The sequence below is a fragment of the Heloderma suspectum genome, chromosome W (assembly GCF_057233095.1).
Source record: "Heloderma suspectum isolate Gila_16-S chromosome W, 16-S_ref, whole genome shotgun sequence".
In the NCBI taxonomy this organism is placed as follows: domain Eukaryota; kingdom Metazoa; phylum Chordata; class Lepidosauria; order Squamata; family Helodermatidae; genus Heloderma; species Heloderma suspectum.
In genome coordinates, this window is record NC_139475.1 from 63451248 (window position 1) to 63466487 (window position 15240).

General features: G+C 49.0%; 1 protein-coding gene across 2 annotated transcripts in view; it reads left to right on the forward strand.

Moving 5' to 3' along the window:
• The window catches only part of LOC146334079 (uncharacterized), a 75055-nt gene extending 61974 nt beyond the window's left edge, over nucleotides 1-13081 (forward strand). The window contains exons 2-3 of one of the 2 annotated variants that reach the window (XM_084825335.1): nucleotides 11547-11950; nucleotides 12021-12176. In XM_084825335.1, coding sequence (XP_084681461.1) covers nucleotides 11547-11950; nucleotides 12021-12088 — 472 coding nt within the window. In that variant the 3' untranslated portion in view covers nucleotides 12089-12176. Of the gene's footprint in view, nucleotides 1-11546 lie in introns of both variants that reach the window. The other variant, XM_084825334.1, reaches the window with a different exon arrangement.
• The last annotated feature ends 2159 nt before the right edge of the window (nucleotides 13082-15240 follow it).

Here is a 15240-nt window from a genome sequence, read left to right on the forward strand (position 1 = left end):
GGCTGGGAACATCTTGGCAGCTAGCACAATGGGGAAAATATTGGTGCCAAAGCTTTGAGCCCTGAGGAGTGTAATTAGCCCCACTGGGAGTATCGCTTCCACAAGGTTGTAAGGAAGCTCATGGTGGAAGAACAAAGCCGTCAGCTCGGGTCGGGTGTTCTGAACACTGAACACTTAAGGTGTTCTTAAGTTCTCTAGTTCTTCTTTGGACCTCAGCCTTTGCACTGGCGTAGATTTTTTTCTTAGCGGCACAGTTGATGTCTTTTTGCCATATTTGGAAAGCTTTCCTTTTCTTATCAATAATATGTTCAATCTCCCTATCATTCTCATCAAACCAGTCCTGATGTTTCTTAGTTTGGTATCCGATAGTTTGTTCAGAGGCTGCGATAATGGAAGTCTTCAGTTTATTCCAGTGTTCCGCGACATTTTCAGGGGTTTCCATAGGTAGATGTTCCTTGAGGGTTGTTTGAAAGCAGGCTCACTTAATAGGGTCTTGAAGGGCTTGGGTGTTCATTTTACGCCTTGGTTTTCTTCCTTGGCACCTACCTTGAGGGACAGTCTTAATGGCCATCGTGGAACGAATTAATCAATGGTCTGTCCTGCGGTCGTCAGCACTCGTCATGGCTCTAGTGAGGATACATCGCAGCGAACTCTGGCACGGACAATTACATAATCTAGAAGATGCCAGTGCTTCGACTGGGGGTGCTTCCATGATGTTTTAAATTTATTTTTCTGACGAAAAAGTGTGTTGGTAATGACAAGATTATGCTCTGCACATTTAGTCAGAAGTAGAATTCCATTCTATTTGCTATTGCTGACTCCTTCTTTCCCAGTGGCCCCTGGCCACAAATCCAAATCACGCCCAACTCTTGCATTGAAATCGCCCAGGAGGATGATTTTATACTCCTTAGGTATCTCTGATAAGATGGTGTCCAGTTGGGAGTAAAAATTTTCTTTGATGTCTTCATCAGCATCTAATGTTGGTGCATAGAATAGTTGCCTGCTGGTTTTTGGCAAGTTTCATTCGGAAGGTTGAGAGTCATTCATTAATGCCAGTAGGAACTTCTGACAAGAGCTTCATAAGATCATTTTTAATAGCAAAGCCTACTCCGTGTATTTGTCGTTCTTGTTCAGGCAGTCCTTTCCAGAAGAAGGTGTAACCTCCTTTTTCTTCCTTCAGTTGTCCCTCTCCTGCTCTTTGGGTTTCTTGGAGTGCTGCTATGTCAGTGTTAAAACATCTCAGCTCCCTTGCAATGATGGCAGTCCTGCGTTCAGGGCGTTCACTATCTGTATTGTCCAGCAGTGTCCGTATATTCCATGTTCCAAAGTTCATTGGAACATTGGAACCCACTTTCTCTCTCTTCCTCCACAATCAGCTACACACACACAGGATTTTCTATGCATCCCAGTGTACCTCGCTTCCCTATCGACTTGAAATGCTTATTTTTAACCTTCTGAGTGTTAATATATGATTCTAATTCCCCAAACGTACGTATAGTTCTAATTTCCCTGATGGGTGTTTTTAATTCATTTTAAATTCCTCCTTAATAAATAAAAAAATTGCTTTCAATGACTGTGTTGTGGTCTCTGACTCTCTCAACTTTTGGGGATATCAGGCTTTCCTAAGTTCAGCGCCAAAAGATCCCTCAGGTATGTGTTTGGTTTACATGCATGTGATATGCACACCCATGTAAATTAAAGCATACTTTGTAACACCTGGGAATCAGAACCCTTTTTGGGATGGGGAGCGAGGAGAGAAGGAAGAGGCCAGGACCGTTTCCCCCAAGCTGGTGCCATCCAGATGTGTTGGGGAAAACGCCCATCATTTTTTGCCCCCGACACATCTGGACGACATGAGCTTGGACTCTCAGAAGAGATTCAGATCTATTTAAAACTCCCTGTTGCTCAAAGCAATACACGCTCAGTGAGATTTCTAGTTTATTTCTCCCCCCTTGCCCCCCGCATGGTCACGAAGCCTCACCAGCATTCCTTTTCCATTTTTAGCACAGGATGTTGCAGCACCTGCTCCATTCCTATGCCTATTGAGGTAGAGATATAAGGTCCAGGCAACCCCCACTGCGAAAGCCCAGCCCAGAGCTTCTCTGCTGATCAGCCCTCCACAGAGGGAATTTTCGAGCATGCAACCCAGCCTTGGTCAGCTCACCTGAGCACTGCAATGGCGTCTTCGATGGTGTGGGCCTCGATGGCCCCTTCCTCCAGGACTCGGCGGTTGATGTTTTCTTCCAAGGGCAGGTCAAGGTGACTCTTCTTCTCCACTGGAAAAGGGGGAGGAACAGTGTGAGTCCACACCGTGCCAGTGAGGATCAGGAGGGCCACAAAGGCGACCCCGAGAGAAAGAGAGAATGATGAGCCCAACCAGTTGTTGGATGGCAGAGAAGGGAGATTAGCACTTGGCTCAGGAACTCCTCCCTCTGTGGAACTTCATCCCCCCTTCCAGATATATACAGACACACAGACGCATGCTCACAGATGCACACAGATACACACACGCACACATAGACACAAGTACAGGCGCGCGCACACATGCACGCACACAGAGACGTGTGCGCACACAAACAGACACAGACAGAAGACGCAGACACAGACAGACACACAGATGCACAGACACACACACACGCACACACACACAGAGCTCCCTGTATTTCTTCAGGGTGCTGTTCCACACTGTTTTTGGAAATGAGGGTCTAGCCTTCAGCGAGGAGGTCACCCCGTGTCTGGCTTGTACCATTTCAGGCTGAATGTGGAGGGCCCAAACAACTGAATGCTCTTCGCTACCAAAATAAAAATCTCTGCAGATAAACCCAGCACAGCCCTCACACGCTCATTTTCACCACACAAGGGCCTTTTCTAAAAGGAGGAGAATTCAGATCCCCTGTAGATGGAAAGCCAGCATGTCGGGAAGAAGAATTCCACCCTAGCCTGCTCCTTGAGATACTAGCTGGCTATGTGCAAGGAACTTTTATTTTTTGGCACCCACCAGCATCTCCATTCTCCTTCTGCCCTTTCCGGAGCATCTCGTCGAACTGGGTGCAGGTGACTTTGCGCGGGGCGAGCAGTTTGGGCTGCTTCCCCTTGAGCTTCACATCCTCCTCTTCCAGGAGGTGCTGGAGCTCCTTTTTGCGCTCCACCTGCTCCAGACGGCGCTTCTCACGCTCCTCCTACAGCGAAGGAGGGAAAAGAGCACAAGACGGAGTCATCGGCCTTTTGCTTCAGCAGACTCCCCCAACCCAGCTCCCTCTGGATGTTTTGGACTACAGCTGTGCTAGCTGGGGACGATGGGAGCTGTGGTCCAATGCATCCAGAAGGAGCTGGGTTGGGGGAAGACTGACGTACCGTTTGCTCTGCAAAAACACAACAATAACAAATAAATTAAACGGGGAAACCACCATGTCGATTTTATCCATTTGCCTCTTGTGCTGAAAATGACTGACATCCAACTTGACAAAAGTATAACATTTTTTTTTAAACCCAACAGCCCAGAAACAATGGGTCTGCACTCTATCAAGATATGAACATGACTCTTCATAAAAAGGCAATCTTATTTTCCTCTTCTCTCCCCATCCGTTTTTCCTTGCATGCCGTGTCTTTTTAGACTGCCTGTGAGGTCAGGGACTGTCGTCTTTTTTTAATAATTATTGTAAGTGGTTCCGGGGGGCTTTTTTGTCTGAGGAGTGAGATTAAATACTTTAAATGAATAAATACATAAAATGTGGCAAAATACAAGATAATGATAGATTAAATGATTAATCAAAACCTAACTAGTAAGTTCAACAAGAACTCAGAAGCGCAAAACGAAAACTATTACTGCCTCGTGATCTGCCAAGAAACTAGGGATGTTTAGGGATGTTAGAGAATTCTGCCACGGATCTTGGGGAGGCCGAATGCCAGCGCATTCAGCCCCCCAAAATTGGTGGCGGAACGGTCTGCCCCCCCTCGGGACGAGACTTACCTGGGGCGGATCTTCCTGGCGGCGGTGGCTCCGGCGGCGACTCCGGTGGCGGTTCAGCAGCGGCGGCTCCAGCAGCCGGTCTTCCGACCGGCTGCCGCCACCGCCATTTCCAGTTTTAAAAAAAAAAAAGACATGATAGGCTACGTAAAGATTTACGTAGCCTATCACGGCTAGGTTTAAAAAAAAAACCGTGATAGGCTACATAAATGTTTATGTAGCCTAACACGTCTGACTTTTTTTTTAAAAAAAAATGTGCGTACGCAAATGGCGGCGGCCACGGCCGCCGCCATTTGCGTTCCTTATTTTGGCACGTCTTAGTCTACGTCAAGATTTCCGTAGACTAAGACGGCGAAAATAAGGGGAATGCAAATAGCGTAGCATCCGCTACGCTATTTGCGTTCCCCTTATTTTTGCCGTCTTAGTCTATGGAAATCTTGATGTAGACTAAGACGTGCCAAAATAAGGAACGTGCGTACGCGCGTTGTTGTTGTTGTTTTTTAAGTCAGACGTGATAGGCTACGTAAACATTTACGTAGGCTATCACGGCTGACTGCAGGGACGCAAACGGCGGCGGCTACAGCCACCGCCATTTGCGTCCCTGCTAGCCAGCGGCTGGATGTCCAGCTGCTGGCGGAGCTGGCCGGCGGCTCTGCAGAATCCCTGCGGAGCACAGCCAGCCGGCCAGTCAGCATTCCGGGGGGGGAGGAACGGAGCGCCTCTCCCCCCATCCAGGATCCCGGGGGGAGGCACGGAGCGCCTCCCCCCCCACCATCAACATAAGCCACGAAAGGTAAGTGGCTTTCGTACATCCCTAGGGATGTTAGAGAAATCTGCCGCGGATTCAAATTCGGCCTCTGGAATCTGGCCTCCGGAATCCGCAGCGGATCGGCCCCACTTACTCCACTCCAGGAGGATTCCACATGGAACGGCTCCGGCTGCTTGCTCCTGGACCCATCCCGTTCGCCTCCGCGCAGATTGCCATTTTTTAAAAAAATGTTTCCGTAGACTTATACACAAGATTCACGGCTCCAGTTTGCGTATAAGTCTATGGGCACATCCTGCCTATCGCCTTTAAAAAAAAAAAAAGCGATTGGCACGGAGAACGGGATGGGTCCAGCAGGTAAGCGGCCCTGAAGCCGGGTGGCTCTGCAGAATCTTCGCGGAGTAGAGCCGCTCCGGAGGATTCTTTGGGGGGAGGAATGGATCGCCTCCCCCCCCAGGCGGATTCCCCATCGGAACGGACAGTGGGGAATCCATACATCCCTACAAGAAACACCCAATCTATACAGATTACAATAAAATCAGTAAAGGTAAAGGTGTCCCCAACCAGTCGTGTCCGACTCTAGGGTGTGGTGCTCATCTCCATTTGTAAGCCGAAGAGCCAGCACTGTCCGAAGACGCTTCCGTGGTCATGTGGCTGGCATGACTGAACACCGAGGTGCACGGAACGCTGTTACCTTTCCCGCTGAAGCGGTACCTATTTATCTACTTGCGATTTCTTGCTTTCGAACTGCTAGGTTGGCAGAAGCTGGGACTGAAGACAGGAGCTCACTCCGTCACGCAGCACTCGGGTCTCGAACTGCTGTCCTGCTGACCTTCCGGTCTGCAGTTCACCGTCTTAACCACTAAGCCACGGTGGCCCAAGGAAAGGTTCCTCCTGTGCAAGCACCGAGTCATTGCTGACTCCTAGAGGGACACCGCTTTTGCTGGCATTTTCATGGCAGACTATAGCGGGGTGGTTCGCCGTTGCCTTCCCCAGTCGTGACTACCTTTCCCCCAGCAAGCTGGGTACTCATTTTATCGACCTCGGAAGGATGGAAGGCTGAGTCGACCTGAGCCGGCTACCCGAGACCCAGCTTCTGCTGGGATCGAACTCAGGTCGTGGGGAGAGTTTCAGTTGCAATACCTCCGCCTACCACTCTGCGCTACATGAGGCTCTAAAATCAATAAAGGTAAAGGTGTCCCCAACCAGTCGTGTCCGACTCTAGGGTGCGGTGCTCATCCCCGTTTCTAAGCCGAAGAGCCAGCGCTGTCCGAAGACGCTTCCGTGGTCATGTGGCCGGCGTGACTGAACACCGAGGTGCACGGAACGCTGTCACCTTTCCCGCCGAAGCGGTGCCTATTTATCTACTTGCAATTTCTTGCTTTCGAACTGCTAGGTTGGCAGGAGCTGGGACTGAAGACGGGAGCTCACTCTGTCATGTGGCACTCAGGTCTCAAACTGCTCCATAAGCCTAGGAAACGCATTAACGGCTGCCAATAAAACCAGAGACTGTCTCAACGATGAGCTAGGATTTAAATACAGCATTCCCAAACTCCATGCATACTCTCCAGCTGGTTAGAGAACTGACAGCCCAGGTTGCATTTCCCATACAAACATGCCTGTTCTCTCGCAGCATTAGTGTGGGTCCTGTTCTGGATGTGTCCACATTCTGAAGCAAGGCAGGCAGGGACCAGTAGCAGGGCCTTTTCAGTGGTGGTGCCACATCTTTGGAACATCCGACCTGGAGAGGACTGGTTGGCACCACCCCTGGTGTTATTTAGGTGCCAGATGAAGACTATTTTAATTTCCCTCAGCCTGTTGCTTGGTTTTCCTTTATTGCTAGGGGGCAGCTCAGTGGTAGAGCTCCTGTTTCGCATGCAGTGGGTTCCAAGTTCAAACCCCGGCATCTGCAGGTCAGGATAGGAACCCCGCTCCCCTCTGAAACACCGAAGAGCTGCTGCCAGTCAATACTGAGCTGAATGGACCAGTGGTCTGACTCTGTGTCTGCGTTCCTATTTAAATCAGCCCTTTATTCAAGACCATGAGGACTGGAACCTGATGTCATTTTTAGGGGAAGAGCCATAACCCTGAGGCAGAGCACCTGCTCTGCATGGAGAGGGACTCAGCATCAGCCCCTGGCATCTCCGGGCCAAACCAGGAAAGAGCCCTGCCTGAAATCTGGAGAGCTGTTGTTGCCAGTCAGCATCAAGAATACTGGGCTAGATGGACCCAGGGGGGTCTGACTCAACTTCCAAATGTTCCTGGAATAACTGGCAGCGTCTGTACCACTGCCACCTATTCCTCCCTAACCCAGTGCCCTCCACTTATGATGGGCTACAATCCCCACCATCCCCTGCCTGCGTAGTCACTGGGGATAATGGGATTTGTAGTCCAGCCTGTCTGGAGAGCCCCAGCCTGACCCACCCCTTGTTGCCCCTGAGCAATAAAGAAAAACCAAGCAATAGGCCAAGGGAAATTAAAATAGTCTTCATCAGGCACCTAAATATCACCAGTCGGGGTGCCAACTGTCCGTTCCAAGTCGGTTGTTCCAAAGTTGTGGTGCCACCATGGAAAAGGCCCTGCTTCTCTCAGCCCACTGCTCACCCGGCCCTCCCTGAAAGCCTTCTGGAGAAGAACACCGTGGTTTTGACATTCCATACAGCCCCTAGGACAGGGCTGCTTTCTAGGCCCGACAAGCAGGCATGCTTTACACAAGGAAATGGGGCTACAGGAGGGTCTGGAATTGCTGAAGGAAGGTCAGTTGGTTCAAGGAAAGCATGAAATACTTGCTGAAAGCAGTAGCTTTAGCCAAGAATTCACACACCTTTAACAGGATCCGCTGTAATCTCAAGGTCTAGAAACTTGTTTTTTTTAAAAACACCACCTAGGAGGCTCAAACATTCTGCAGAAAGTACCTTCACCACCATCAATGCTTTACTTTTCACTGCTCCTCATCTCCTAACATGCTGTCAAAACATAGACAGGGACCCTCCAAACCACCCACCTTTCGGTCACATATTCCGTAGTGCTGGGGGGTAGGGCATCTTTGGAGGTAAATGATGGCTGACTATTCCGGGTAAGGCACTGCCGACACAGAGCGAGCGACAAAGCCAATGGGGAGAACACACTGCTGGCCGAAGGCGGGAGCCACAGAAGAGAACCTGAGAGTCTGGATGCAGCCTGCTTTGCAGAAGAGCAAAACAAAACAACTCATCCCGAGCAGGCACATCAAGTCAGAAAGGCCTCCCTGACACTGGAAATTGTGCTGGAAGCTGCCTGCCAAAGCAGGGAAATGAAGGGGTCAACACCCCGTCTGTGGAGGCGCTTGCTGAGGGCCGTGCACAGCTGTTAGCATGGTCGATGAAATTCAGGGCAAAATTAACATCTGCAAAATTAGCAGCTTTCTGCTGTTAATTTTAAATGGGGCCATGAAAGCAATCAACGTAATGTGGGGTGGGGAGAAAGAGAGAGGAAAAGAAACAGAAAGAGAAACAGAGAGAGACAGCAAGGAGGAAAAAGGAAGAAGAAAGAAATAGAAGGAATTCAAGGAAAGGCCTTGACGAGATGGATAGAAAGCAGAAAACTGGAAAGAAAGATGCAGAGAGAAAAAGCTGAGTAGAAGGAAAAGCAAGAGAGTAGAGAAAGAATAAAAGTGATGGGGGAGAAAAGGAGAAGGGTGCACAGAGAGAGAGAGAGAGAGAGATGGCAAGGGCGAAGAAGGAAGGAAGAATAAAGAGACTACAGACAGACAACACCATGAAATCCCAGAGCCAAAAGGCCTAATTGGAACAGGAAGCTTTAGCAAATTAACACAGGTGCTTTGAGCAGGAGAGATGCCCCACAACGAGAGACCAGCACTCCATGTCCCAGAGATGGAAGGCCTGAAACCCAAGCCTTGCAGAGAGAGAGGAGAAGGTGCCTTTCATTAGGCCTCTCGTCCATCATTAGAGGAGGCTCTGGAGCTAATGGCCAAACTGCTGTCACAACCACTGGCCAGACAGTGGAATTCAGCCTGCCTTTGGTATAGCGCTGCGCATCCTAGTTGCAGCTCATTTCAGAGACAGTGTGCAAAGATGGAGGAGCTAAGAGTTTGGGCAGAGGAGAGGGAGAGGAGCAAAATCTGATCAGGATGGGAAAATCAGTCTGGGAAATCTGGAGGGGGCTCAACCTGGGACCCTTTGCACGCAAAGCAGGTGAGCTGTGGTCCGTCCCATAAAGATGAAAACAAGCTCCCAGTCCTGATGGTTCTGAATAAAGAGCTGGTTTAAATAGGACCATAGGAAGCAGCCTTAAACAGACTCAGTTGTTTGGTCCATCTAGTTTAGGATTGTCTACCCTGACTAGCAACCACTTCAGACAATGGGTCTTTCTCAGCCCTATCTGGAGATGCCGGGGACTGAACAAGGAACAAGCAAGGGAGAGACAAAATAATCTTATCTCCCCAGTCCATTGTGCGCTCCCAAGGAATCCCCTCTTGAGCAGGCCTTGAAAGACGCAGCCACAAGGCTCATCCCCCACTCAGCTTCCTGGAAACTGAGGGACAGCCTTGCCCCTTGGGACCCTGCCCGAGCTCCGCTATCATCTTTTTTTTAAATCTATTTTTATTTTATGTTTATAAATGAAATAAACACTACCACCAATATAATCAGAATCTTCAGTTTCCAACATTACAGTGTTCTAAGAAAAAGAAAAAAGGGAGGATAGCAAAAGAAGGAAGAGAAAAAAAGAAAAAACAGAATTGTATTACACTTCAATAAGAACAAACCAAATATCCAAACAGTCTTTTAGCACAGGAATAGAAGCAAACAACCCATTTCCATTGGCCATAAATTACCATTCAGTTAACGCTTATTAATAAACATTAAAGGTTTAGCCAACAAGGAATAATAATAATAATAATCCCATAATGATATTAATAATAATACTAATAAAAAGGGGGGAAAGAGAAGTGTAAGAAAAGGATAAAAACAGGAACAAATCATTTGTATATTTAAGTAATATCATATCTAAAAATATATTTATATGTGTACACACACACACACAAATATGGACTTTATTACAATACAACATAAAAAAGAGGAGAAAGGAAAAAAAATGCAAACATTTATTTTGGCATACTGCCTAGACATCTTAACAGCTAAAGCACAAACAACACTTCAGAAGAACAGTAAAAATGGCTAAGTTCCAACTCTGGAGGCTGAGAGAGTTGGTTCCCTTAATTTAATTTTAATACCAATTAAAAATGCTTCTACAGCATCAGGATCCAAAAATCTTTTCATCTGGCCTTCAAAAAGAATGCAAAATGTAGCCGGATATTTAATATGATATTGCAGGTTAATTTGCCTTGCCAAACTTCTTGCCTTGGTGAATTGCCTTCTTCTGTCAGCGATTTCTTTAGTATAATCAGAAAAGAGCATAATCTTGTCATTTGCTGGTCCCCACCAGGCCACCCCCCAGGAAGATGACGTCATTGAGGGGAGGGAGTCCAACCATTTTTCCCGCCTTCACACATAGGACGGCGGTGTGTGAGTGTTCAGCCTCAGTTGCTCCAGTCCAGACTCAGAGTCAGAGACCAGAGGTGCCACTGCTGCTGCAGACAGAGTGTCCGTGTCCAGCCGCAAGGAGTGTGTTCGTGTGTGTCCCCATTCTAGGGCACTGCAGTTCAACCGTTATTACAGTGAAGGTGTCAGGGTGGACACTGAGCCCATAGAATCCCAGAGTAGTTCTGATTCTGAGGAAGAGCAGTCGCTCCTGGGAGAGGAGCGCGCTCCTCTTTCCCAGGACCAACAGCTGACGGAGATTCCTCCCACCAGCATTCCTAGCTTAGATAGCAGTCCTGGGAGTGACAGAGCACGGATAGCAGACTTGGTGGACGTGTGACGCCCACGCAGAGAGCGGCGCCAAATGGAGGGCTCAGAAAGGAGGCGTAGTGCCCGGTTGGCGTGCAAACAACGGCTGCGCCCAGAGGATCCAAGGGAAAAGGGGAGGGACTCTCCCTAGTCCTTAAGTTCGGGGGTCTGCCAGTAATTCCCTTTCAAACGGGGACCAACTGTTCCAACTTAGGGCATAGGTACTGTGCTGCTCAGATCTAGTTGCAAACGGTAGAGTTGTTAAGTTGTAAAAGAAGAATAAAGCTTTGAAAGGAATCCCTTTGTCTGTGTCTGGACTTGGCTACTGGATTAGACTGAGAGAGGCCTCCAAGGAGCCCTTGACAGAAGGTATGTTCTTTGTTATATTTACTTTACCTGAATGTGCCCCTATTTAGTGATGGGGGGGGACCGGGAAGGCCTCCTGCAGCAGCCTGTGTTTAGGCCTGCTGAGAATGACTCCATCCTCCATCCTCCTGGGCTTTTCAGGCTTCACAGGATTCATATGCTTTACAAGAATGTGCCCCTATGTAGTGATTTGGGCAGGGGGGGGGAGGCCAGCAGCCAAGGACTCCATCCTCCAGCAGCCTGTGTTTAAGCCTGCTGAGAAGGACTGCATCCTCCATCCTCCTGGGCTTTTCAGGCTTTCCAGGATTAATTAACGTGCTTTACAACTCCAAGAATCATGTGCCCCTATGTACTTGGTATTTCTTAGTGATTTTTGGGAGGGCCTGCCTGAGCGGCCAGGCCAGGCCAGGCCAGGCCAGCAGCCTGTGTTTAGGCCTGCTGAGAAGGACTCCATCTCCAGCAGCACCCTCAAACTACTTTTACACTGCACTATATCTGCGATTGTAGGCTGTTCACATGATTTCAGCTTTGCCATAGTGAAATATGTCCCTGAGTAATTCTCTCACCACCACATGCATTTATGTCTCCTCCTGCCCAGAGTCATGAACATGGAGAAGAGAGGAACCCGTAGTCAATCCAGGACCACGTCCAGCACTCAAAAGATGTGTGCCTGTGGACACCCGGCGAGAAGATTCAGCGCTGAGGTTGCACTTCAACAGTATTTTGAGGAGATGGAAGAGGAGGAAGCCCAAGGTGTGACCAGCAGCGACAACAGCCCCAACGCTAGTCCACCCTGCAAGCGTAAGCAGCGCACACCACCAAATACAGCCACAGAAAGTGGCACAAGCACAGCCAGCCACAACTCCGGAGGAAGAGGAAGAAAGTTCATGGATGGTGAGCGGGAGGGCAGTGTCTCCAAAATGGATGAAAACGTTCCCGAGGAGACTCTACAGCAGCGGAATGAAAGTCAAGAAGTCTACGTCATTCCAGAGGATGAATCTGGTAAGACTCTGTCATCACAGGTGCTTGTAAATATCTGGATACAAATAAATATCTTTGAATATTTGAATAGTCCCTACAGCAGCCTCCTGCAACCTGTGGCCTTCCAGATGTTTTGGACTACATGCTGGCCGGGGCTGATGGGAGTTGAAGTCCGAAACCTTTGGAGGGAACCATTTGGGAACATGTCTCCACCCTTGCCTTCATGCGCTCCAACAGGGAATGGATTCCTGAGCAGCACCTCCCTCCACCACCACCAGCTGAAACTGTCAGCACAGCAGAGCGGTCATCAAGTGACGAGGAGGACCCCTTTGATGATGGCACTGCCGCTAATGTGGCCCAAAGTTCTGAGGGACAATGAGGCAGAATCACATGATTGTGAGTGTGACCCCAAGTACATGCTCATTTTCAATTGGTAGAGAAAACACCATTTCCAAATGTGCATGTAGAAGAGGCAACTCACAGAGTGGTGGTTGTACCAGCAGCGCACATATTCTGCACCGTACGTAGCCATCTTGTTCTTGTTTTGTCCAAACAAGCAGTCCCTGTCTGGCCTGGGCAGAGCCCAGAGCAGTGGCGATATGTGGCAGAGCTTTGTATAACTCACAGCGACATGCAGAGTCGAGTTGCGCTGCCCGACTGTGTCTGGCGGCCTATACAGCGTACACCCCCACACACACAATTTTCTGTGCATCCCAGTGTACTTCGCTATTGACTGTATATGTGTATCTTTACCCCTCTGAATGTTAGTATGATTCTGATTCCCCAAATGTATGTATAGTTCTAATTCCCCTGACGTGTGCTTTTAATTCGCTTTAAATTCTTCTTTCGTAAATCAAGAAATGGCTTTCAAAGACCTTGTTGTGGTCTCTCTCTGACTCCCTCAGCTTTTGGGTTTTCCTAAGCACTGGGAGTTCTATGTGAAAAGATCCCTCTGGTATGTGTTTAGTTTACCTGTATGTGATATGCACCTCCACGTAAAATAAAGCATACTTGGTAACATCAGGGATGCTGACTGACCATCTCCCTATGAGGGAAGCTTACAGCAGCTGTGCTTGTTTGGCTGGGAAGGCATTCTTGTTGTTGTGGTTAACAGTAAGCAAACACAGAGATCATTGTGTACCATGATCTGGATTTAAAAAATTATATCTCTGGACTTGAACCAAGGAATTGTTAACTTTTTTTCAGAAAGAACCTTATAAACCAACAGAACAGAACAAAACACAAAAACAATTGTAACTTTGGGCTGGGGCTGGGTGCTGGCTGGCTGCAGGCCTCAGTTCGGAGGAGGGTGCAGTTCCCGCTCGATGGCCTCCACCCTTCTTTGATGGTCATCACCTGTGTGTAGAAAGAGAAGCATAAAGCACAATGGTAATATGCATCTTGCAGGCAGAGTTGTTAGCTCAGGCGCCATTAGGACTTTCAGGTCCTGCTGAGCCTCTGGACTTCCCCCCGCAGACGCCTCAGGAGCACCAGAGGAGGGGCGTCATCTGTGGAAGAAGGGCGGCCTTCCTCCACAGATGCTGCTCCTCCTCTTGTTGCGGGCTCTGGCTGTGGTTCCGGGCTCCTTGGGCTCCTCCTGGGTCTCCTCCTCCTCCTCTCCCTCCTCCCTCCTCTCCCTCTCCGCGGCCCTTAGTGCCTCCTCCTCCAGCAAGGCACGATGCGCAGCTGTGGGATGTCACAGTAACAGAATGAATGCAGTTATATGTGCGGTGCGTGAACAAAACCACAGTCACTGATTGATCTGTCTATCACCATCCCCACTACCATAAGAACCACCGATTCTGTCCTCCCACCACAAGGTCTTTAGGTGATAATTAGGGAGGCAGATTAGACAGTATTGACAGTTTTGGTTGCATGATAGGGACTGTTGGACTTCTGTAAACATGCACAGGGTTGCACTTCTAGTCACCCCATTTCTACATGTGCAATGCCATGGTATTTATTTATTCTGTTGATGCATTGCATAAGTGCCACCTTTTTTCCTAGCGCAAGGAACCCAAGGCGGCCCACATTAGCCTCTTCCTCTCCATTTAACCCTCACAACAACAACACTGAGGTAGGCTGGGGCTTTCTGACTGGGCCAAAGTCACCCAGCGAGCTTCCATGGCTGAGCAGACTATACCCAGATCTCCAGGCTCCCAGATCAATGCTTGCTCATGAGTTGACTTGAGTGCCAATGTCTTGGTAGAAAGGTGGAGTGCAAAAATCCAGCAATCACTACATAAATAAGGATGACGTGCACACACGGAGAGGCTGGTCCTGCTGCTGCGGGTGGTGCCAGTCTCTCTCTGTCTGTGCACTGCACAGAGACCGGCAGCAGTATTTCACTGGGAATGGACAGTGTGTCAGCGTGTAAAATGATTTGTAGCCAGGGCCACATAATCCTATGCATGTGGTTGTACAGGAAAAAGCAATGCAGTTCCCAGCATCCCTTCTTCAACCAGCCAAAGTGGCTGGAAGATGATGGGAGTAGGACCTTTTTCTGTCCAACAAGCATAGCATTGCAGGCTAAATGTCAGGATTTGTTTGTTTCCACATGAGACCACAAAGAGATAGTTTCATTTTCAGGTGGGCTTTTGTGGCAGGGGTGGTTGCAAAAAGGGCTGGGACTGGAGGGACAGACATGGGATGGGAAGAATAATAGTAAGACTGGTAGTGTCCAAGAGGAGTGGCAGACTGTACACATCACTGTTTTCATATTCAGCCAAGCTTGATGATGGGATGGGATAAATATAACTTACCAGGCATATGCCTCTGTGAAAATGTGGGCTTGCCCGCCTGGACCCACACTTTATGGATCCTCCAGTAGTGGGGGGGGGGGGTTCGACAGCGGTGCCCTCCTCTCGGCGGCAGCCATCCCCTCCTTAATGAAGGAGTGCTTCAAGGCCTTCCATTTGGAGTGCAACTGCCCAGTGCTCTGCACATGGCCCACTTGCTCCATCCACCTCCTGATGCGCTCCCAGTATGATTCTTTGCGGCAGGAGCAGCTGCCACATCACTGCCACTGCCCCACTGTTTTTGATGTTTATGAGGAGGTCTCCTCCCGGCCCCACCTCCTCCCAAGCACTGCTGCAGCCATTTTTTTAAAACTAAACAGTCCAAACACACACAAACCACGCACAAACACCACTCAACTACACACACACACACAAACCAGACAACCACACACACACACAATCAGCACTCAGCTACACACACTCACACACTAACCACTGCCGCCACGCACAAGCACAACTACACACAGTACACACACACCACCAGAGAGTACCACCAACCACCACCACACAACA